This window comes from Nelusetta ayraudi, unplaced genomic scaffold (assembly GCF_046127955.1).
Source record: "Nelusetta ayraudi isolate G7.1 ecotype Tasmania unplaced genomic scaffold, CSIRO-AGI_Nayr_v1 ptg000100l, whole genome shotgun sequence".
In the NCBI taxonomy this organism is placed as follows: Eukaryota; Metazoa; Chordata; class Actinopteri; order Tetraodontiformes; family Monacanthidae; genus Nelusetta; species Nelusetta ayraudi.
Genome location: NW_027466150.1, coordinates 273,377 through 297,092, shown reverse-complemented (window position 1 = coordinate 297,092; position 23,716 = coordinate 273,377). Strand labels below are relative to the sequence as shown.

The following is a 23,716-nucleotide window of genomic DNA, read 5'->3' as shown; positions in this document are numbered from 1 at the left end:
AGATCTGAAGGGTCTCATTTTCTTTCCTTTGCAGAGGCTCGTCTACTCTTTTCTTGCAAAACTCCTCTGGTCCATAAAAAACACATCACCAGCTTTTGAGCCAAAACTTCCCGCCAAGACGCTGCTTACCACGAGCCTTCAACACCCCTGAAGTCATCTGTTTCACTGGAGCACCGGTCGTTGCCGCCCTCTGTGGGTCGTCGCCACGGCAACGCCACACCCTTGCAATAGAAGGAGCCGTGTGTGTTTTCTCGCTGCAGGCTTCTGCTTCCGGTTTGCAGCTGCACCGTGGGTAACACCTGCTGTTTGCCAGCTTTTGCCTCACCTCTGCAAACACAAGCACACACACACACGCGCAACAGTAATCTCCTGGTGTGCGCTTGTGTGACGAGGCCCGTACTTTTTTTTTTGTGTGCTCTTTTTGTTTCTGTCGCCGGCGCAACGCTCGCACCGGCTTTTCGCAGCAGTTTGCACAGACAGGACATTCGCGCCTGGCTGCTCTAATCGCTGAATAGCGGAGTTTTAGCGGGACAACAATAGATGTTGTGAGCCGACCGGTTACTCTCCCACAGACACACACGCAGTGGGGGAAAGAAAAGGAAAAAGGGTTAATGACGCAGCTCTTTTCTCACATCCGGCGTGATGTCCGAATCAAGCGAGAAGAGAAGAAATGCAGTGCACACTTCCTCCGTCTGTCTGTTTGTCTCGTTATCAACAGTCAACACTGTATGGGAAGGTAGTCGTTGACCAATCGGACTTTGGACCTCGGAGGATGAAAGGAAGCGCCTTCGCGCCATGGCCCTGAAAGCCCTCGCAACTCACTGGCGCCCCCTTGCTGTCAAAGTGAACACGAAGTGACGCCCTTCCTCGTTCGCAAGGAAATGATTCTGAGGTCACTCCATCTTTGGCCCAACCTTTTTTTGAGCATTGAAAAAAAATGCCATGGCACGCAATAGGGATGTTTATTAATTTATCAATTATTGATTAATTGTCGATTAAGAATTTAATAGATTAAATTAAATTAGTCGCAATTAATTGAACATGTGTTACACGGGTAGTTAATTCTATTAACAGTGTAGTGGCAGGAAAGAGCAATTCACCTGCAGATACTGTTATGGTCATAATATACCTAGAACAAGTTACTGTTAAACTTTGTAAAAAAAAAAAAAAAAAAAAGTTGAAATATGACCCATTAGAAGTCAACTTAAATAAATAGACCTACATTCCTCCATTAAAATGAAAATAGGCCTACATTCCTGTATAGATATTTTTTTTATCAGACCAATTAAGATCATTTGTCACACCTGACATCATCTCACAGTACACACACTAGCTTACTGATCCAAACGAGGAAGTTCCACGCCAGAGACAAAGGTTTTTCTTTTTCTTTTCCCTCCGAAAAACAGAAAGTATCTTCCCTGATATTCAGCGCCGTACAACTGTGATTGTGTTTTCGTCGTGCCAATCCCGCGTTTCCGTCTCTCGGAGGAAATGATAGTTCCTGCCTGTGTAAGTATACAACATCATTCGACACCGTCGGGTAGTCGCGCCGGCACACGATCATTACGCACTCGCTCCGGTTCTGCCACCGATATGTAATAACAGCCAAACGAGGAGGCCGAACCGGTTGTGTTGTCACTTAATTATAACAGCACGGGGGATGGAAGTAAAAACTCTCCGAGTGCTCTAATGCCATATAGTTTTGCCGGTGGCGACAACAGCATTTATGGGCTGACCGTAATGACACGGTGACGGGCGTAATTGCACCATTTTGGGGCCGTTTAAACTCACGCACGCACGCGCACACGCGCTAGGGTTCAAGTCTGGAGGAGGTGGCAGCCAGGTGCATCAGGCCCTCGGAGGATGGAGAGAGGATGGGAAGGAAGAGAGGATGAATGAAAGAGACGGGGAGGCAGGCAGACGGACGGACGGACGGAGGGAGGGAGGGACGGACAAACACTCACAGGGATTATCCTTTGTGTAATCCTCAACTAGAGGATCAGAGCGCAGAGAGAGAGAGAGAGGGAGAGACGGGATGGGCCAGTTCCGAATTTTTCACACCGGAGGGTCTTTGGCGCCAAAAATGTTGTCACGTATGTTTTTTTGCGAACGGTGTGTTTGCGCTAGCGCGATTAAGCGCCACTTCCCACTGTTTATTTCGCAATCTGTGTGTGTGTGTGTGTGTGTGTGTGTGTGTGTGTGTGTGTGTGTGTGTGTGTGTGTGTGTGTGTGTGTGTGTGTGTGTGCGTGACAGATGGGCTGATCGTACAAGAGAACAGCACAGATTAGGATTCTGCGCCTGCCCGTGTGTGTTTGTTTGTGTGTCTACTCTCCGTGTGTGTGTGTGTGTGTTTGGTTGTTTCAAAAACCAAATTGTAGCTCGGTGGTGACGGTCGGCTGTTGGGGTCGCGGTGGGATCGTTTATAAAACAGTCGGTTGCGTCACGTCCATCAGTGATTTGAGGATGTCACAGCTCATCAAACCGCCGGACTGTGTTGATTTGTGGAACATCGCTTTCAGAGCACCACTTGTGGAACACCGCTCTGCGTTCACATCAGTTCAGATACCGCACTTAACATCGCAACAGTGTTAATTTTGTTGACGGAAAATTTTCGTCATATTTATCGGCAACAGCCTTTTTCTTTCTGACTAAAACGAGACGACAACTTGTGATACTTCGTCAACTAAAACAATTTAGCTGATTAAGTTATGACTTAAACTAAATACATTTTTTCTCAAGAGACTATGACTAAAACGAAACCAAATTTTGCTGTCAAAATTAACACTGCATCGCAACATCTTTCTGTAATTGTCAACAGTTTTATCATTGTGTTATGATCACAACCCAGGCCACACAGCGTTTCCTGTTTCCAGCTAAGTGATATCAAAGTGCTATGTCATGTGAGATGAAATTGATTGCGGTTAACTGGTGGTTTACTGCAGGCCTCCGGAGGCCCCCGTAGGTCCAACATGTTGCCGTGAAGAAGGCTGACGCGGTCCGAATTGCTTTTCATGCACACTAATAATCTCCATTGTCGGCCCGCGCCTCTCCAGTAATCTGTATTTTTGCTGTGCTAATCTCTTGTCTCCATGGGGATTTAAAAGGTGTAGTCCATGAATGCCGTTACCACGGAAACCCCCTCCCGACCCCCAACTCCTCCCCATTCTGCCTTCCAAAGCTGAGGGAAGTGTGACTCAGTGTGGACGCACTCGTATCCTCATTTTTGAGTCTCTTGTCTTTTATTGGAAGGTCAAACCGCACAGCCAACCTGTAAAATCTGCCTTTCCTGCAAGTCCCCATCCTTTCACTGTCCCTCTCTCTATAAAGTGTTATCACTGGACCGCAGGCCACGTCGGGAAGTGGTTGTTACCGTGACAGCAGCTCCCTAGGGGTGCGGCAGGCTACGGTGCGATAACAGTCGAATATAATAACGCTTTAATACATAAATTAGCATGTAATCAGCAGTTGGATTACACCAAAAACACACAAACCAACCAGCCGGAACCATTGCCGCACAAATGCAAGCATTCTTAGTGAGATGGTGGAATAGTTAAAGGATCTATTTGCATGAAGTGGAAACGGAAATGAAAAAATAGAAAAAGCATATAGATGCAGATAGATACTGAAGACACGAAATACACGAGCAAGATATATGTAATCATGCGGTGACTGGCAGTGTATATGAAACATATTCACGCCCTGCCACACTGGACCATTTGTAAGAAGCCACAGCCATGTGTTTAAAGTTGTCTTCTTCTTTTTTTTTTACACCCTGCTGACAGTTGTGATAAGAATATCTGGCCATTAGATGCTGCTAATCCTCACACACTGGGCCTTTAAATGTCAACAGCCTCGTGGCTGCGGGGATTATTCGGCGAAGCACATCAATTTACAAACGGCTAATAATCTTTGCCTGGAATCCGACGTGACACTGCGACACTGCCGGTGTTGGCGGAAGTGACGACTCGGCACCAGAGAGGATCTTCTTTCTTCTCCGCGGGAAGACTTCTCCTCGTCCATCCATCTCTCCGTCTATCCATCCATTCCTTCCTTCCCTTCCTCTCTGCTCTCTCAGCCTCTCTCTCTTCACTCCTCCTCCTCCATCGCGCGCTCTCAGCTTCTCCCTGCCCTTGTTTCAGCGAGCAGAGGTCTCAGGAGGAGCGAGGAGCAGGCTGGGAGGCTCAGAGGGAGGGAGAGACGAAGAGAGAGAGAGAGAGGAAAGGATGTCGGAGCGAAAATGGCAATGACAGCTTTGTAGGGCAGGCATTCTTTGGAGAGGGAAGGAAAGTGACAGAAGGCTAGCGGGTGGGAGAGAGAGAGATCGAGAGGTGAAGAGCGAGTGAGAGTGACAGAGAGCAGCACAGCAGACAGTAGGTAAGACTCTCTCTCTGTTCCTGTCTCCATCAGATCAAACAGACACCATTAAATCATTCATGCATCCGTTTGTCTGGGAAAATTAAGTGCCGGGTCTCTTGTATTCTGCAGCTCTGCAACCATGCAGGAGTTCCACCAACAGGCAGCAGAAAATCAAAAACTCTGATATGTGGCAAATTCATTCCATTATGCGGTGGACAGCAGCCAGTTTTTGGACGTTTGGAGACCTGAAACTTGAAAGTGCCTTTAATTTAAGATCTCTGTTACACTTATTATTAGACCTTTTGTTGTTGTTTTTTGCAGCAGCATATAATAGCTTTGTGAAACTTTTTTTTTTTTTTAGCAGAAAAGCTGTGTATAATTGTCTGCAAAAGCTTGTTTTTTTTTGTTGGATTTTCTCCCATATATCATCTAATTGGCTCAGGCACACAGTGGGATTAAAACATGCACGTTAAATCCAGTAAAATGCTTTTCGCTGCACGTCGTCACCAGAAAATTTGATTTGCTCAGACAAGGGAATCACGTGACGTACAGAATAAGCAATAACATCCTGCCCTCGCAGTCATGTGACGCTCGCGGGCCCCTGCCGGGCGGACTCCCGTTGGATGCAGTCCAGATGCTTACATAGCTATAGACTGTTCAGCGTGTATACGTGTGTGCGTGTACGAACCGAGGCTGTAATGTCACGGCTATTGTTTATATAGACTGTGGGAAGAAGAGTGAGAGGATGGGAGGAGTTTCGGGCCGGCGGATAATGGCGAGCGGGCGATTGGAAGGGGTTGAAAAGGAGGTTTGGTGGGGGGGAATTAAAGGGGATATGAGTGAGAGAGAGAGAGAGAGAGAGGAGAGGAGGGTAGAGATTTAGTAGAAAAGTGGTTAAAGAAAAAGCAGGAGATGGGTAGAAGGAGAGAGAGGGCGAGCGAGGAGGCTGTGAGAGAGGCAGAACAAGGTTCCTGGTGTTCAACAGCGACGAAGAGAAAGGGCCGTTTTTAAAGCAGGCCTGAGTGGCCGTGACCAAACATCTTGCATTAAGCCTCGCTCCGGTGCCAGCCAAACACACACACACACACACACACACACACGCACACGAACACTTGCCGCTTCCAGTCTGTTGAGGAGCAGCGAACACACGAACAGACAGGAGGCGAACACTCATGTATACACTCTGTGTATTTTGAAAATTGCACAGATGTCGGCCCACACACTTCAAACTCCTCCCTGCGTAGTTGACGGTCGTTTACCCTTAAAGCGTTTCACTGGTTTTCCTTCCAAACTCGTGCAAGTGCACCACTGGGATCATCAGCTTTTCAGCAGGAAGCTGAAAACCCCTCCTTTTTTCTGCAGGAGGCTGTAAACATACAGCTCAATGTGCTGCTATCTAGAGCTCTGGAGGTTGTTGTTGTTGTTATCAAGCCTGCCGTGCGGTGAAATGAAAAATATGTAAAATACCTTTAAATGTCACCAAGATTGCCTCGTATGTTTGTATCGGGTGCGACAAAGTTATTTGCGCTTTTATGCGTTTTTGCACGGTGACACTCGCTGTCACCGCCCGCGCTCGCACACCTCCGTGCACACACCTCTCTCTCTCTCTGTCTGGACATCCCCCCGCCCCTCCCCGCCTCATTAGCCGATCATGCGTAAGGAGAGCTTGTTCTATTTTTACCCGCTCCCCATTCGCGCACAGGCCTGCTTCTGCTGCTGCTGCTGCTGCAGCACTCGGCCAGGCACCCTTGTTGTCCAGAAAAGAGAGAGGGCGAGAGAGAGAGTCAGGAACTGGTGGCGCGATGGTCAGTAAATGCAATCCGACTGTGTTCTGAATAATGGAATTATAAAAGCGGCAGCCGGAGGGGAGTGTTTGACGAAAAGCAGGCTGCGTGAGATTCAGGACGGCGGATAAAGACGACTTTCTAATGCTGTAACCATGGTGAACAACCAAACTCTGTGTGTGTGTGTGTGTGTGTGTGTGTGTGTGTGTGTGTGTGTGTGTGTGTGTGTGTGTGTGTGTGTGTGTGTGTGTGTGTGTGTGTGTGTGTGTGTGTGTTTGCACATTCCGACCTCGACATCACCTCGGGGCCGACGCCGTGGCCATCAAGAGTCTGGCAGCAAATCAGCCTTTCCGTGCTCATGGGGCGTATTTGCGCGGACTCGGACGCGAGGGAAAAAAAACCAAAAGCGCTCTCGCTCGCACTGAGGTTCGCACTGAGTCGCAATTAAATATTTCTGTGTCATTATGAGCAGCTGTCGATGAAAGTCGTCGTCGTGCCGCGATGACATCCGAACCTCTTGTCTTGTTTACATGTGTGCGCGAAGCTTGGATGACTTCAGTCCATGAGCTAATGCTTCAGACAGCCATGAGTCATCTTGAGAGTCAAAGGACCAGATCCTCTCCTGTGACACATCTGACTTTGGCATTTTATTGTTTAATACACGACATGGATTGCGGTGGAAAATGGAATTACGGTTTTCAAAGTCGGTTTCTTTGGCCCCGTTGTCTGCAGTCTGAGAGGAACGAGTGACGGGCCGACCGTGTGGCTCATTTATTAAAGATAGTGCAGACTAAAATCCAAGTTGTGCGTCATAAAAGATTAACGTTTGCTCCAAATTCAGTGGTGCAGCAAGATTGTCTCGCCCCATATCTGCTGCTAAGCAAACAGATGTGGGGTTTTGCACATTTTTCAGTGACAATCCCATGAAAGACCCCTTATTAAAAGAATTTTTAAAAAGCCATGAATTGCTTTCTCATCCCTAGTCGACGCTCTCCATTAACGCCCTCTCCCATCCCCTTCTCGCCGTCTGCGCAGGTTGACGTGTCGCCATGACAACAGAAGCGAGCTCTGAGACGGAGGTGAAGGAGAACGCCGAGGAGTCAGCGGCGCAGCCGGACCAATCTGAGAAGACTACCGAGGAAAGCCAGGAAGTGGGCAGCGCCGAGGGGGAGCCGAAGGAAAAGGAGAAGGCGAAGGACGGGAAGGGGATCTCCCGCTACCTGCCGACATGGCTTAAGAAGCAGAAGTCCCAGAGCCAGGTAGGCGTCCTCGCACCGCCGCAACCTCGGGAGCCTCTTCACGTCTCCGTCCACGTCTCAGTTCTCGCTCCCTCTTTTTATTATCCTCCGAAGACCTCGCCGACTAAGGAGGTCCCAGCCGCAGAGGAGGACGCCGTCAAGGTGAAGGAGGGAGACAAGGGCGCCGCCCCTGAAGTGAACGGACACGCGGAGGAAGTCGAAGAAGGCGAGGACGTGAAGTCGAAGCAACAGGAGGAAAAAGAGGAAGCAGAGTCTCATTCCAACGCCAGCGCGGACACTGAGGTAGCGCGGCCGCTCTCCTCGCACTGAGCTGGCACCGCAGCATTCCCGCTACGATCCTTTCGACAGCCACTTGAAAGGTCATGTGTGTAACATTTTGAGATTTTCAGAGGAAACATCAAGTGGTCTTTCGCTCACCCGCCCTCTCCCGATCTCGCCAGTGAGCTACACTCCCAGTCAAAAGTCACGCCCCACCTTGGAGGAAGAAAATTTTTCATGCTCCCCCACCCCCCAAAAAAAAGCCAAAATGGTGACAAAATAGTTTTTTTTCAAATTCACTGAAACAACATAAATGTGCAAATAATGTTTTACCTTTGGCACACCACTTTTTGTGATATCAAAACCAACATTCTTTTTTTTTTTATCATAAACATTCATTTCACATTCATTTCACTTTTCTCTTCATTTATGAAATAATTTATTTTGTACAAATAAACAACTCACTCTTTGTGACATCAAATCCTGAACATTACTTATTAAACAAGAATACTCCTTTCACTTTTCTGATGTGCAAACCACATTTTTTGGCAAACCACTTTTGTAACATCCACCATCCTTATGTTGTGCTCCCATCTCCTCACAAAGTGCAGAGAATAGCAGCGCTTTCAGGGGTCTTGTTTTGATGAAATTGACCACATCAACAACATCAGGCATGCGACAACATCACATTTTCTACCTGCCACACGGGATGACGTTGAGCGTTGCGTGCGCTAAATCATAACATGGCGCCAGTCGCGGCGTAGATCACGCACTGATGCAAAGGTCTTTGATTACGTTCTATCAGCGCTGGAAAACTGTTCATTGTCCTCTGGCTTTTTCGCTCACGGCTCGCGCATTAGAAAGAAAATAGAGCAGACGCCGAAAACCAAATTACTTGATTTCTACTGTGAACATACACTTTTATTAATGTATCTCTGGACCATAGATTAAGCTTTTACCAACATAAAGGCCACATTTTACACATTGGACCTTTAAAAGGCCTAGTGTTGAACATTTAAAGGACCTATGGGCATGAAATTGCCTTTTAATCTTGCACATAATATAACACATACTAGACACCTTCGCCCACCCACTGCGCTCCACCCTATTGGCGGACGCAACGTTTCTCACAGCCCGCCTGCTCTGCAAGTCCTTCTTGGCTTCAAGCAGGTGCGCAGAAACAATCGGTTCCATCATGACCTCATGGATTCTCTTCCGTCCACCCCGTGACATCATTTTTGTCGTCGAGCCAAAATAATTGTCTGGAGGTTTTAAAAGGAAACAAGCATTGAGATGTGTTTGACCACTGTCATGACAACCTGAAGGAAATTGGGTGTTTTGTTTTTTTTATACAATGAGAAACAGAGGAAGTTGCCATGTGTTTGACCTTCTTCTTTTTTCCCCCACTCTCATCATGTGTTCAGCCTGCCAAGGAAGAGAACGTGGAGGAGGGTAGTGAGAAGAGTCCTGAGGAAGCCAAGGTGACAAAAGAGGGAGAAGGAGCAGAGGAGGAGCAAAAGAAGGAGGAGCAGCAGCAGCAGCAGCAGAAGAAAGAGGAGGAGCAGAAGCAGGAAGGGGCGGCCGAAGGTGAACAGGAAGTGGGCGAGAGCCAGAACATTTTCCAGTCTCCGCTACGCCTGGTGAGGAAGGCCAAGATGAAGCTGGTGGTGTGTCACGTGACCCTCCTGGACGGGACCGACTTCTCCTGCGAGGTGGAGGTACGGCAAAGAGATAAAAGTGTCATACTGAAGTCCCAGTGGACTTTGTAATTCGCCTCGGCCTTTCCTACTTTCCCACTTTCCGTGATTAATCTAACAATAGTTCCCCCCCCCCACCCCACCCCTATCTATTAGTGGTTGGCGTATCAATCCAAATATTGATAGTATCAATACCGATGTTAGTATCGGCATTGATCAATGTTCAAGTGCAATGAGATCGTTGAGATGTTGCATTTGAATATGTTGATTACTATGTTTAAGCCCATTAAGTTGGAACACAATTTTATTTTTTTATTTTTTTTCTGATGGCAAATCTTGCAGTATCGCGCACCACAATTCTCTGTAACTTGTAAAGCCAATCATGTTCATCCCAGAGTTGACAGGTTGTTTTTAACCGGCCGCCCCTGACTAAGCGTCTGTCATGTGCTCCTGAGCAACTCCAGCATGCCGTACATGAGCGGCTCGCTGCTCATGATGTCATCTCTTAATAGGATCAAAGCTGGGTGCATTGTGTGTGTTGGTGCGTGCGCGCACGTGTATGTGAGCGTATTGGGGTGGATGGAGGTGTGGGGTCGGGGGTGGGCTGTTTAACTTTCTGACCTAAAGTGCAGTTCTAGCAGACGTACCCGTTCAGTGTTTGGGTGTGGTGCAGGGGATAAATGCAGAGTGCTCTATGGGGGCCTGTCTGCTGACCGTGACACACACACACACACACACACACACACACACAGAGGCAGCCACACACATATGGAAACCTAGCAGATTATGGGGTTCCCCTCCAGATTAGTTTGTTTGCATCTGCTACTCTAGCGCGTGCGCGGCTGCACGCTCATGTCACATGTTGTTCACGCTCACGCCAAATAAAGAGCACCTTACAGCGCCAGTAATGTCAGCCGGAATTCTGGACATTTTTATTATAAAGTGAGACAGTTTCCACGTTCAGTCCGTAGTCACACTATTTTTTGCTGGTTAAGGTGAGACAAGTCGTGAACATGAGCTCCCAGAGGGCTTGAATCGAGGACAGGGGAGGTCAACAGGAGTGTCCGTATTATTCACAATACTTTGGCCATGTAAATATTATCTGCATTACGGATGCTAATTATCGATTAATTCATTTGTTGATAGTCGATCGACCTTATCGATCGATTAACGATTAATTGATCAGCGGCCTTTTTTCCTGAGAACCTAAATTTCACACTGGAAAATGTGTAAGGAAGACATTGTTTAACCCTTAAATAATGTCGAGGGTTCAATGTGACCTATTTTTACATTAGAGAACAGTAAAAACACCCTGAACATTTATCCTCTGACTGTAAGTTGACTTCTAATGGGTCACATTTCAACTTTTTTTTTTTAAGTTGTTTAAAAGTAACTTGACCATCCCAGTCTCGACAGGTGAATTGCTCTTTCCTGCCACTGCATTGTTCTAATGATATTAACTAAGTACAAGTAATTTCATTTAATCAATTAATTTCTTAATCGATAATCGATTAATTGTTAACATCCCTTGTTTACATACTATGGGTAGCAGTTAAAACATTTCATTTCAAAGGTTTTTTTTTGACATCCAGGCCGGAACAAGCGACCGTCTGGTTTCACCGTTTCTGCGCCCCCGCTTTGAGTGCTTCTCAGTAGAAGCATCTACAGTTTCCCCATTTTGGTTTTGGAACAACTTCACTGATGGCCACCAGAGCCATTTGTCCCCCTTATCTGTTGAATGCCGACGCCCATCCACGCTCCTGTCTGCCCAGGGCCATTTGAAACAGTCGCCGCTTTGTCTCGCAACAGAAAACGCTGATAGTGCACCGCTGCTATTGTTGAGATGCGCACGCACGAGCACACACACACACACACACACACACACACACACACACACACACACACACACACACTTCCATCACCCTCATCCATCGCTTGCTCTCTCTCTCTCTCTCTCCCTCCCTCTCCCCACCCTGGCATAGTTAGGTTTTGCGAGAGTGAGATGCACAATGCATTCCAGAGATTAAAATTTCTGTTTTGCCCAGCAGGCTTCCAGCACACACACACACACACACACTAACCCCTTTTAAACTTGGAGCCAATAGAATAATGTTGATCCCGGTTTGATTTGTACTTTATTAGTCTCCAGTGTCCCAAACTGAAAACCTCGTCCAGACTTTTTTTCCCATCCGAGTCTTTTTAAATAAGTGCGTCTCAAAGGCAGGGTCTTAGTGTCACATGGTCTTAATGCCCCCTTCTAAGAATTTCATTAGTATTGCTTTCAGCTGGATTTGGATGTCACACGGTTTTAAATGCCGTTTCAGCGCATCTCATTGGTTTTCACTCAGAGGCGAGACAACACTTTCCCTTGGCACAGAGGAAGAGGAATTTCTCGATTTCCTGCCGCTACAGATGACAGGCTGCAGGCATAAAGGTGTCGGCAGAGCACTTTGATGATGACAATTTTTCATTTGCTCTTTTCTAAGGGCCAATGGTACCACTGGCTTGTTGCCCTGCTTCTAGACTATTTCAGGTTGTTTTTCTTGAGGATGCCATGTCCATCGCTGACTGTCGACTGGAGGAGCCCTTAATCAATAATGTGAACCAAACTTCAAGACCTCAGAAGTAAAACACGTGGGTGTTTTTGCTTGTTGCGCTTTACTTGTAACCATTTTCTCAGGAGCTCCACTGAATGTTTCCATTACCCCTAGAATTGCGCAAAACCTAAATATCGCAATAAAAATTTGGTAATGGAAACACCTCAACTTGGGAAAACCTCTCAAATATGGCTAAAAGGTTCTGACGCTCTCATGAGGTGGTTGTTCAGAACATGGAAAGACTTTTTCTTTTTTTTTCACATTTACGCGTCAGCGGACGTGATGTACGGGGTCGCGTAATTTTAAATGTGTAGATAAGTATCACATGCTACACCTGACAGGTGCTCCTGAATCTCATGATGCTGATCCAGGAGCTCCAGAGGTCTAATGATGTAGCTCGTAGTCACTCTGGCTTTCCCCCTCCCTCCTACCCCCTGCCACACTATATCACATTTTTTTGGGGGGGAATCCTCAAACTGGCACTACACTGTGAAGGTCTTGTGCGAGGAGGCGCCTGTGCTCGACAGAATAGGAAAATTCCGTTGATGTTGCGAGCAGTCCCAGGACAAAACGATAAATGCACTCTTTCATCCACATTCCTTCCACATTCCCCAGCGTTCTTCCCCCCCGTCTGCCAGTCTTCCTGTGAGACGACACTGTCCTCGAATGCCGAGACCAGGCCGGGTCTCGCGGGCGACGACTCCCATCGTTGCGTTCTTTATCCTCAGCGTCTCGCTTGTTTTTTTCCTCCCCATCTTCTCCTTGTCTGACCCGTCGCCTCTCCGCCGGGCCACCGTGTGGCGTTTGTGTCCAGATGTGGGTTGAATGTCACAGCCATAGTTGAGTTGGAGGGGTTTTGTCGACCGAAGCCCCCGCCAGGCCCGTAGAGGAATGCGTTGCCCAGACGGAGGAGAGGAAGAGAATAATGGAATGGATCAAGATGAAATGGAGGAAACAGAGATCCATTGATGCCGAGGACTAAATGCCAAAGTCTTTGACTGCACCGTGAAAAATTTGATTTTTAAACTTCTGCCCACAGAATGCTCTTATTTTCACAATTCCCGTATTATAGCCGCTCTTCAGATCTCTATTTACGCTCGGGCACAGCCTTACGGAATTGTCAAATAAAGGCCCCGCACAGATCTCTGGAAGCCTATTTAGCCATCTGTTTGTATCGTCCTTCAAAAAAAAAAAAAAAAAAAACTGCTGAGAACTGTTGCTTTGTTGAACCTTCCAGGGAACAAAAACAAGGCAGCTGTGTGGTGGTCTTAAGGGAGGGAACCAGTGCCTGACTTAGGGAGCTATCAGTGCCCTTTGTGACATCACAAAGTGCTTATTTTCTAGATTGTGAGTTCGATGCACTTGGCTTGAAAGCGAGCAAAATCATTAAAGCGTGAGCTTCTCTCATTTCTGGGGAGTTCACTGGGTGCTAGAAATATTGGTTTAGTGAATTTTTCATATGAAACCTTTTATTGGTGACACATGAGCTTAATCACATTATAACTAATCGTCAAATGCTGTGGCGAAACCTTGTCTAACGAACGTTTTCCCCGTGTGTTTGAATCTGTCTCCGCAGAAACGGGCAAAAGGTCAATACTTGTTCTTCAAAGTGTGCGAGCAAATGAACCTCATGGAGAAGGACTACTTTGGTCTGACGTACGTGGACAACCACGAACAGACGGTTTGTATCTGCACGCGCACGGTCTGGACACACTGAATGTCCAGTGGCGTGCGAGAGAGTTTAACGCGCTCGCTCTCGCTCTCTTTCTCCAGTGCTGGTTGGACCCCACCAAGGAAATCAAGAGGCAAATACGCAGTAAGTTTTTTCTGCTCATGTTGCACTCCTTTACTTTGATCCCACCAACTCATCCATCCAAAAAAAAAAAAAAAAAAGCAGCGTTTCTTCCGGAAGAGGATTAGGGCCACAAGAAGAGAAATGATTTTGTATTTATTCCCAAAATTTCAATTTAAAACTCGAAATGAAAACTTAATTAAAATCTCCTTCCTGTAAAAAAAAAATGTATCTTCTTGTGGCTCTAACCCTCTTTCATAGCTTCTTGTTCACAAGTAAAAAAAAAAGTGAAGGCTGGATTTTCGTCATTTCTGGGGAGTTCAGCGACGGGCCAAGGCTGGCAAAGTGGACTTGGCCGACAAATGGGATCTTCAAAAAAAAAAGACTTCAAAGTGTGTCTTCCATCTCTGGTGACGTTCATATTTCAACTGTGTTTGACTCTTGCGCGTTGCAAAGAGCCAGACCTCGCTGAGTTTGCCGCTCGTAGCCGTTTGCAGTTGTTGAGCGTCAAATGACTTGTTGGGAACTTTTGCTTCGAGGCGTTTTAGCCGTCAGTCTCCAGACGTGGAGTTTCTTCTTACGCTACGGTGTGTGTCTAAGGGAACCAACCTCGAAGGCAATGAAAACAGCCCTCAGGTTGGCCTCTCAACAGGAAGCTTTGGGCAAAACATGTCATTTTGGCTCGTAAAGTGTTATTTTAGAATTAGCCGTCAAGATGCACTTACTCCTGGGTGTGTACAGCACAGACTCGGGTCTTTGCGGCCAGGAGCCGCAGTATGTATGCATGTGCATCGGCTTTCAGGCCCGACAGGAGTCTGCATGCGTTCCTGTTTACTTTTCTACTCAATGGATTTGTTTTGGCTCTTGAAGCCTTTTAGGAACAACAGCCTCCAGGAGAAAAACGACAGGAACTTGTTTTGCCATAACACAAGTAGCACTGGCTGAGAATGGACGCTTCTGTCTCTTTGTTTCTTTCATCTCCCCCCAAACCGCAGCGCAGCTCAAAGCAGCGTAGGCCCGTCTGATCCGTCGCTGTCTTTGATACTGCGGTGTAACGCGGGTGCACGGAAAGCAACGTCGGCTCAAAAGCAGGTTAATTAGGGTTTACGCAAATAGAAACAGCCTGAGACGAAGAGGAGGACCGCATTCCCGTTTCTCAGTTTGGAATTCTCCATCAGGTAGCAGTTACGGCATTGATATGAAAAACAAGACGCTGTTCATATTTCTGCAGGCAAGATTTCCCCGCTTGACTCTCAAAAAGTGTCTCGCCAGGTTGATTCCATTAGCATGAAACTGCTTTTGCACATCTTTGAAGAAGAGGCGAAGGCGACGAATCGCCGAAGCGCCCGAAAAGGCGCATTCCTTGGCGCAGTTCGAGATCTATGGATACCATTCACATGTTTTTATTTAGGAGGAGAGCCTTCAAAGGAATAACACACACACACACACACACACACACACACACACACACACACACACACACACACACACCCCACCCCCACCCCGAACGCTCGGTGGCGAGCGCGCTAGAGAGAAGGAAGGCGGCGCCGTAGGATGAGAGCGGAGGAAATTTGAGACGTTGAAGGCAGGAAGGAGCGCGCGGACGTATGTTTTGTGCATGTGTCAGGATGCACGCAGCCGTGGAGGAGGCAGAGTGGTCACGTGACACCCCCAGAGCACTCAACGCCACGGGCGAGACGCGCAAATTCGGCCTGGCTTCCAGGCACGTGGACACAACGGTGCCGTTTCGCCCGCGAAATCCAATAGTAATCTGTTCAATAAGTGACGCAAATCCCAAATCCTTGCGTATCATCAGCAGGCGTTTTTTTCATGTCACTGCTGCACGTTTCTCATAACAGAGCGGTGATTTATCTTTTTTTTTTTTTTTTCGCAACTCAGCCGCCGCCCTTCCAGTCCTTCCCCTCCTGGTCCACAGCTGTCTCTGCAGGGCTCGGCCTCCCGTTAAAAACGCCTGTTTCTGCCCGTGCATATTTCTTTGTCGCTTGCGCACACGCCTGCGTGACCTCGTCGCTCGGCGGAACCTCGGGCGGAACCTCGGGCGGAATTCCCCAAATATTCCCCGTTGCCTGACAATTCTGGAACTGGAGACGCACTGACAACTTGATTAAATTTGTGTTACGTGGCTGATATTAAAGGTCTCACGTCATGCAAAAAATATTAACCTTGATAGTATGTGGTGGCTCTTGCTTTTCGCTAAGGAGGCTGTAAACAGAGGGCTAAATACGCTGTTTCCTGGAGCTCTGGTGAGGTTTTCTGTTGATCCGTTAATTTCTTGAGGCTGAAAATTAAAGATCGACAAAAAAAACAAAAAAAAACCCACGTCAGCCTTTTACCATCTGATGCTACAAGAATGAGGTTACGCAACACGGGGTCGACTGCACACGCCCGTGTGATTGCGCGCGAAGCTTAGCGCAGCCCGAAAGCTGTTAGACAGATGGGCGTGACACGCGCAGAGCCGTGGATGAAAGCCAGTCATTAAAAACGCTGATCCACCGAGCGGGGAGCATCAGCCCCCCCCCCCCCCCCCATACACCCCCCGCCCCACAACTGCACCATTTTTTTTTTGTTTCCGCTCCGCTTTGTTACACAACTGTGACATTAAACCTGCACCACTTCTATTGTTTCTTCAGGTAACAACTGGCAGTTTGCCTTTCACGTCAAGTTCTACCCTCCCGACCCGTCGCTGCTCACTGAAGATATCACCAGGTACACACACACACACACACACACACACACACACACACACACACACACACACACACACCTAAGGCAAGACTCTCTCCATACTCCAAACTTTGTTTACCCATTAAAAAATAAAGTAAGTCGCAGATTTATGAACATGCCATCCCGTTAAACACCTGTAATTTACTTGTGTCTGTTGCATGTAGGCACACACACACACACACACACGCACAGTTAGACACAAAGGAATGCCTCCTGCCGCCGCGCCACTTACACGGTTGGAGTGCATGTGTAATGGAGCGAGCAGCCTCTCCAGTTGTTGTTCCGTGGCTAAAGGCTAATTAAGGACACACTCGCTGAGACCAGCGACGGCCTCCAAGACGGCTGCTGCCCTTCACTGAAATTTAAAACTAGATCTATTTTATTTGCTCTGGTTTTATTGCTGTTTTTGTTTTGTTTTTTAATCATGTTTCACCACATTTGGTTCATCAGTCTTGTTAATTCCCTGAGCACATTCTCGCTTAGAGCCAATTGTGTGGAAAAGCACAAAAGCAACATATCAGCAAGTAGACGTAGAATGTTTATTTTAATTATACCCAACTATACTAATGCTAATTATTGAACATTAATACATACATAATAATACATTAATTATAATAAACAATTTTATAATAAACAATAAAAGTGCAGCAGTATTGGCACAACTGCTTGGCACATCCTACTTTTCTGAAGGCCAATCTTTGAGAGTTTCACTTGAGAGGTATCACAGAACACAACCCGTGAGTGACTGTGATGGACCCTCCCAAGTTGTTCCCCCACTTTAGAAACACTTCATCAGACAAATAGCTCGGATAAAACCCCAGGATTCAGGACGCCCGAGCGGCACCCCAGTCTAACCTGGGTGACGGAGTGCGCGATACATTCCTAAAAAGCACCCCGAGGTGACTGAATGAAAGTGCTGCTCACAGAAATTCTCCTCCCGTAGAGAGGCTGAACACCTCAGTAACTGTGAAAACCCACGCGTTGTGTAACTTTTTTTTTTTTTTGAGTTGGGGAGGATTAGACCTCCCGAAAAAACCAGCGTACCTGCAAACTTAAGACCATTATACAACCATCGCAGCGGGCACTTCCTGTTGGGGGGGCCGTGCCCAGCTGCCGAGAAGTGAAGCATTTGGCTGCTGAAAGCATTATTCCCTCATAATGAATGTCAGCGGCCATTTTTTTTTTTTTTTTTTTTTTTTTTTTTCTGTCGTAAGCCAACGCTAGCTGCGCTTCCATTACTAAATATCGCAATAAAAAACTGGTGATGAAAACCTACACATCTACACGTCACCAGGATGTGACGTGGGGGGTCACGTGACCAGTTCACTGGGAAATTTTAGAAATATCGATTTGATTTTGTGAACAACTATAATGGAAAAGCAGCTATTTCCTGCCAGTTTCAATGAATAAGAACGTCTCCCCTCGCAGGTACCTGCTGTGCCTGCAGCTCCGCCAGGACGTGGCCTCGGGTCGGCTGCCCTGCTCCTTCGTCACTCACGCGCTGCTGGGCTCGTACACGCTGCAGGTAAAGACCCAGCGTGTGTGTTTGGACTACTGTTGCTGTTACTGTAAGTCCCAAAAGTCCACCAGTGTAAATATTGAATGTCTTTGTCCTCGCCACTTATCAGGCGGAATTCGGCGACTACGAGCCGGAGCAGCCTCGGCCTCTGGACTACGTCACCCAGTGGACCTTCGCGCCCAATCAGAACAAAGAGATGGAGGAGAAGATTCTGGAGCTCCACAAGTCTCACAGGTCAGTTTTGGCCGTCTTCTGGCTCTTCACGCTTCCTCACAAACTCGACGGTTGCCACCTGTGGTGTCAGAAAGGGTGCCCTTTGTGACGTCACAGGTGGCAAAATCTCAAGTCAGGTGTTCATTCCTCCCTGTGAAACCACTCTGTAAGTCCAACCAGGCATCAAGGAGCTAAAGCAGAATGTGTTTGTTTGTGTTTTCGCCTGGTAGCTGTAAACAGACGGCTAAATATGCTGTTTTCTGGATTTCTATACAGTTTTTTTGAAGCGATGTAAATGTTCTCACTCTGAGTGCGTCCTCCCAAACGCAACCTTTTTTTGTTTCCAGGGGGATGACACCTGCGCAGGCTGACCTCCAGTTTCTAGAAAACGCCAAGAAGCTGTCCATGTACGGGGTGGACCTGCACCACGCCAAGGTCTGGACGAATGAATGACTGACTGAATGAATGAATGAATGAATGAATGAATGAATGAATGAATGGCCTCTGCCCCCCCTTCCCCTCCGCCCACCGTCCTCTTTCTCCCTGTTGTTGACATCAGGGGATGGGCAGAGGTTTCTTTGATGCGGGTTGTAGAGTGCCTCCGCTCTGCTGCCTGTGGGTGTGTATCAGTCCCCGTGTGTGTTGTGTGTCAGCTGTACAAACAGCGAGGCAGGCCGTCGCCATGGCAACGGGTGGTTTCCCCCTCCGCCTGTCTCCCGGCGGGACGCCGGGTCGTCTGCAGGCCGCCTTCACGTTTCCACGCGTCTCAGTCTGTCCTGAGCTGCTTTTTTTTTTGTTGTTGTATTTATTTTCCTGCCAGAGACGAACTATTTGTGGAAAATATGCATGGGAGAGAAGGAAAGAGATCAGTGCAGCTGAAGGTTGATTTTTTTTTTTTTAGCAAAAAGAAAAAAGTTCCTACGTTTTTTTTGTAGGGCAAGTTGTGGGAATTCATGCACATATCTATTTATGGCTTTAGTAAATGTTTCCTGTCCTAGTTAACCAGTAGGAACTTTCTAATTGTGGATTCAAACTTGGCCAAATATTTTTTGCGGGCAGTTATGATGGATTTCTGTCTTTGTACTTTAAGCGCATTTTTGAAGCACTGGACACATGGGGGGAATTGACGGAAATCATGAAATTCTGAAAAACTGTGCACCGATGTGGATACACATGTGCGTGATATAGTTGTTGATCTCTTGATGGCGTCTTGCCATTTTCCACGTATAGTATGGTGGCTGACACATTAATGGCAACAACAATGGACAACCAATGAAACATTCCTTACCTTCATCCATGACAACACATACATAGGACATACCATAGTCAAAAGTGGCATGGCAACCAATTGGTGGTTTCTTTTGGCAAACCATTTCCCCTTCAAATGGTGCGTTGCATTTACCTCCACCTACTGAGCTTTGGTCAGTTTTTGCACGCCAGGCTGCTTTTGTCGACGCTTAAAACGCGAAGGCTTTGTTGCCGTTGACTGAAGCCAAAGTGCCAGGACGCATCTCTCTCCCAGCAACACACAGATCAATAATCAGCTGTTAGCGCAGCGAGGCCGTCAGATTGGTTTTTCTGCCCCGGTAAAACATTATCAATGCGGTGCAGCCTCCATTAGTGCAACAGATTTTCTGTTCATTTACTACTGTAATCAATACCCTCTCTTTGCATTTCCACACGACCTCAGACTTAAAAGCTTTGTGTGCGGCGAGTCGGCATGTTTGCCAAAGCATGTTAGGTTTAAGAGGGACTCTGCGACCTGATTGAGTTATCTGTTTAACGCTCAGCAGACTACAAAAGCAATCAATTTATAGAGTTTGATCCGGTTTTTACGCAAACAAAAAAACAAAAAAAAACAGTCAGCCTTTTAAAGATGCTTTGCAAAGATTCCTGTAAGATTAAATAAATTGAATAGATTTGGTTTTGTTTGAACTCCTGCAGGATTCTGAGGGTGTGGACATCATGCTGGGCGTGTGTGCCAACGGGCTCCTGGTGTACAAAGACAGACTCCGGATAAACCGATTTGCTTGGCCTAAAATCCTCAAGATTTCATACAAGAGGAACAACTTTTACATTAAGATCAGACCCGGAGAGGTTTGTACTCCCACAGCAAGACTTGCACAACACACAGTTTCACTTTTCAATGCCTCTTCTTCTTTCTTTTTTTTTTTTAAAACGTTCTTTCTGCGATTGATTAACAACAGACAGAGCAGTTTGAGAGCACCGTGGGATTCAAGCTCCAGAATCATCGATCTGCCAAGCGGCTGTGGAAAGTCTGTGTGGAGAATCACAGTTTCTTCAGGTAGAAGAGTAGAAATGCACAAAAACAAGATATGATCTGCGAACATCCTGCATTTTTCACACTCTCTCTCTTCCAAGGTTCTATTTTATGCAAAAATTCTCTTTATCAAATGTTTTCCAACAATTATATGCCTTCATCTGGTCGATGGACTTCCCATGTATGAGAAATATCGATCATTTACTTAATTTGATTCTGTAATTATGCAAAAATGATGTGCTGAAACAGACTAGATTGCCACCTGTGATGTCACAAAGGGCACCTCTACGGCTCAAGTGACAACATTCCTCCCTCTGAAACCACTGTGTAGATCCAACAAAGCGTCAGGAAGCTAAAGAAAATTTGTATTTGTGTGTTTTTTCACCTGTAGGCTGTAAACGGAGGGCTAAATATGCTGTTTTTCTCTATCTATACAGATTTTTTTAGTTATGTAATTCTGTGAGGCTGCTTCAATGGAGTCAGGAATGAAAAATCCAGTCTGAATATTAGTTTAATATGCCTCCTTCAAAGAGTTTCAACTTTGGCTTCTTGAAACTGCTTGTAAGACAGAGATGGGGTTGATGGGGAGACGCGGTGGCTTTATCAGGCCTCCAACACAAAACCGTAGACAGAAGAACATCTTGCGGTTTGTTTACCCAGTCTGCTGCCCAGGGGGGGGACGCGGGCAAAATGAACCGGGGCGCCCAGCATCTCGGCCTCTGTAGCTGCGTGTTTACGTCTGCGTGTAGGACAGTAAGCTTCAATATCCTGTGCAAGAGTTGCCCGTAAATATTTTCACCGCCCTGCGTGCACACACACACTCACTCACACACACACACACACACACACACACACACACACACACACACACACACACACACACATGTGCTCATGACTCCCGAAATCCTATTACAAAGTTAATCTCTCCGATATGTTTTCTCCCTGTTGATGTTTCCTCGTGCTGTTCCTCTCCTCCGCTCGCCCTCTGAAGGCTGAATGCACCGGAGGCTCCCACCAAGGCCCGCTTCTTGACCCTGGGCTCCAAGTTCCGCTACAGCGGGCGAACTCAGGCCCAGACCCGCGTGGCCAGCTCCCTCATAGACCGGCCGGCGCCCAACTTTGAGCGCACCTCCTCCAAACGCATCAGCCGCAGCCTGGATGGAGGTAAATGACTTTTAACTCAACGTAAAAACACATTTGTCCCCAGTCCGAGTGATTTCTAGGTCCCCGTTTTCACTTTTCTTATATCCAGTTAATCCCCTTCCAAAAAGGATGGAGACAAAAGTATGGAAGAGAATTTGGGCCACAAGAAATAAATGCAAAAAAAAAATTGTTTTCCAAGTTTCCTTTTCGAGACTAAAGTTGAAATTTCGAGAATAAAGTGGAAATTTTGTGAATAAAGATTGAATTTTGTGATTAAAGTCAAATTCCAAGAATAAAGTTGAAATTTCGAGAATAAAGTCAGAAATCTGCGCACAAGCTTAGTGGAGTACCAGTTTCCTGTTCACGAAATGTCAACTTAAAACTCAAAATGGAAACTTAAAAAAAAAAAAAATCTCCTTTCTGTTGTATTTTTCTTTTCTTCTTCTGGCCCTAATCCTCTTTCGTTCAAAAGGGATGTGATTTCTGCGATCGGTGAAGCGTAGAATTGTCCCTGAAGTCTGAACCTGTTGTGAAGCATCACAGATTCGAGCATTCTTTGATGGACAGTTCAGCTATTTTTCGGGAGAAAGGGGAACGTTCACAGAAACAAACCATGTGTCACTCCCCAGACGCGCTCTGCTCCACTTTGAAGCACGTTGAAGCAGCCGCCAAAGAAAAAGTTCACAAAATAAAAGCTACAAACATCCAAACTACTTCTGTGCTTCGGGCTAAAATCTGTCCTGCAAATTCCGTCCACTCAATGTGTTGATCAGAAACGAGTAGATGCGTGAGGTCACACGCAACTCTATCCGCAACGCTTTCGTGGGAACGTGCGGACGGATGACAAAGAGCTCAATGGACGTGGCGAGAGAAGAGAAAAAAACACACACACATTCCAGCAGATGGGCCGTGTGTGTGTGTGTGTGTGTTTATGTCTGTGTTTCTGTGCATGTTTGGGAGCGACAGCAGCCGGGGTCTTGACCAGATACAGGAAATAGCTGCAGCACATGTTTCCTGTCACGGTGTGACAGAACGAGCAGGAAAGAGAAATAAAAGATGTGCATCACACGCATGTCGTCCCCCCCCCCACCCCGGAGGTGCGGGTGGGATGACACCCGCAAACTTTGACATCTAAGACTGTTTCTCTTTTCTCTGGTTTGTGACTGGAGTTCATGATGCGGCTGGCAGGCCTCCTCCCTGACATCATGTGCGAGGCTTATTCTCTTTAGTTTACACTGCCCCCTACTGGTCACATTGCTCTACTGCAGTGGTTCTCAAACTTTCTCTGTCACGCCCCACCTTGGAGGGAGAAACTTTTTCATGCTAGAAGCCCCAAATCACAAACCAACCAATCACAACACTCTACATTAATAGAACTTTGTTTTTCCAATAGTTTGTGTTAATGTGTGTGTGTGTGTGTTTGTGTTCCTCAATTTCCAGCGCCAGTGATCAGCATCACCGAGGCCGCCGAGAATGGGCGAGAGCTTCACTCTGACTCAAAGGTATTATTCTAACCCTGTGGCGGGTGGTAGTGGGAACGAAATCTGAATTGTAAAGTCAATATAAACCGTGTAGATGGTGCACATACGAATGGAAAAGTGTCCTGCGTGGAGAAAACTGTCCATGTGTGTGTGAATTGAAGTTGAAGGAGTGACAGGAAATGACTTTTGCTCTAGGTTTTTGCAGGTATTTTGTACTAAACTGACATTTTTTTTGTCGTGGCCTCAACTTTGTTTTGTTCAGTTGTTAGAAAAATTGCAATTTTTTTTTTATTTTATTTTGGTGGTTAAATTATTGGTCATATCCAAAGTGGGTTTTTTATTTTGGAGGGGGCTTAAATCGCCTTTGGTTGGTTTCTTTTCCCGAGTCAATTTGCCGTTTTTCACAGGATTCCTAACTTTTACTCCTCAGCGGCCGCAAGCCTCGCGCATTTACGCTCCTTTGCACCGTTGAGAGCGAAAGAGAACCGACAAGACGAAAATCCAGTCAGGCCAATTTTACAATATTGTCGGATCGGACATCCGCCAGTGGCAGCAGCCTCCTCATCCGTCACAAGCTCGGAGCTCGGAGC

General features: G+C 46.7%; 1 protein-coding gene across 11 annotated transcripts in view; it reads left to right on the top strand.

Moving 5' to 3' along the window:
- The window catches only part of epb41l2 (erythrocyte membrane protein band 4.1 like 2), a 45,853-nt gene that overhangs the window by 6,506 nt on the left and 15,631 nt on the right, over positions 1 to 23,716 (top strand). For 10 of the 11 annotated variants that reach the window (XM_076048410.1, XM_076048408.1, XM_076048405.1 and 7 more), the window contains exons 2-14: positions 7,177 to 7,400; positions 7,494 to 7,682; positions 9,083 to 9,376; positions 13,529 to 13,633; positions 13,726 to 13,768; positions 16,396 to 16,471; positions 17,918 to 18,014; positions 18,118 to 18,242; positions 18,569 to 18,656; positions 20,166 to 20,318; positions 20,429 to 20,526; positions 21,494 to 21,666; positions 23,086 to 23,147. In XM_076048410.1, the coding sequence (XP_075904525.1) occupies positions 7,191 to 7,400; positions 7,494 to 7,682; positions 9,083 to 9,376; positions 13,529 to 13,633; positions 13,726 to 13,768; positions 16,396 to 16,471; positions 17,918 to 18,014; positions 18,118 to 18,242; positions 18,569 to 18,656; positions 20,166 to 20,318; positions 20,429 to 20,526; positions 21,494 to 21,666; positions 23,086 to 23,147 (1,713 nt within the window). In that variant the 5' untranslated portion in view covers positions 7,177 to 7,190. Of the gene's footprint in view, positions 1 to 4,243; positions 4,376 to 7,176; positions 7,401 to 7,493; positions 7,683 to 9,082; positions 9,377 to 13,528; positions 13,634 to 13,725; positions 13,769 to 16,395; positions 16,472 to 17,917; positions 18,015 to 18,117; positions 18,243 to 18,568; positions 18,657 to 20,165; positions 20,319 to 20,428; positions 20,527 to 21,493; positions 21,667 to 23,085; positions 23,148 to 23,716 lie in introns of those variants that run through there. The other variant, XM_076048402.1, reaches the window with a different exon arrangement.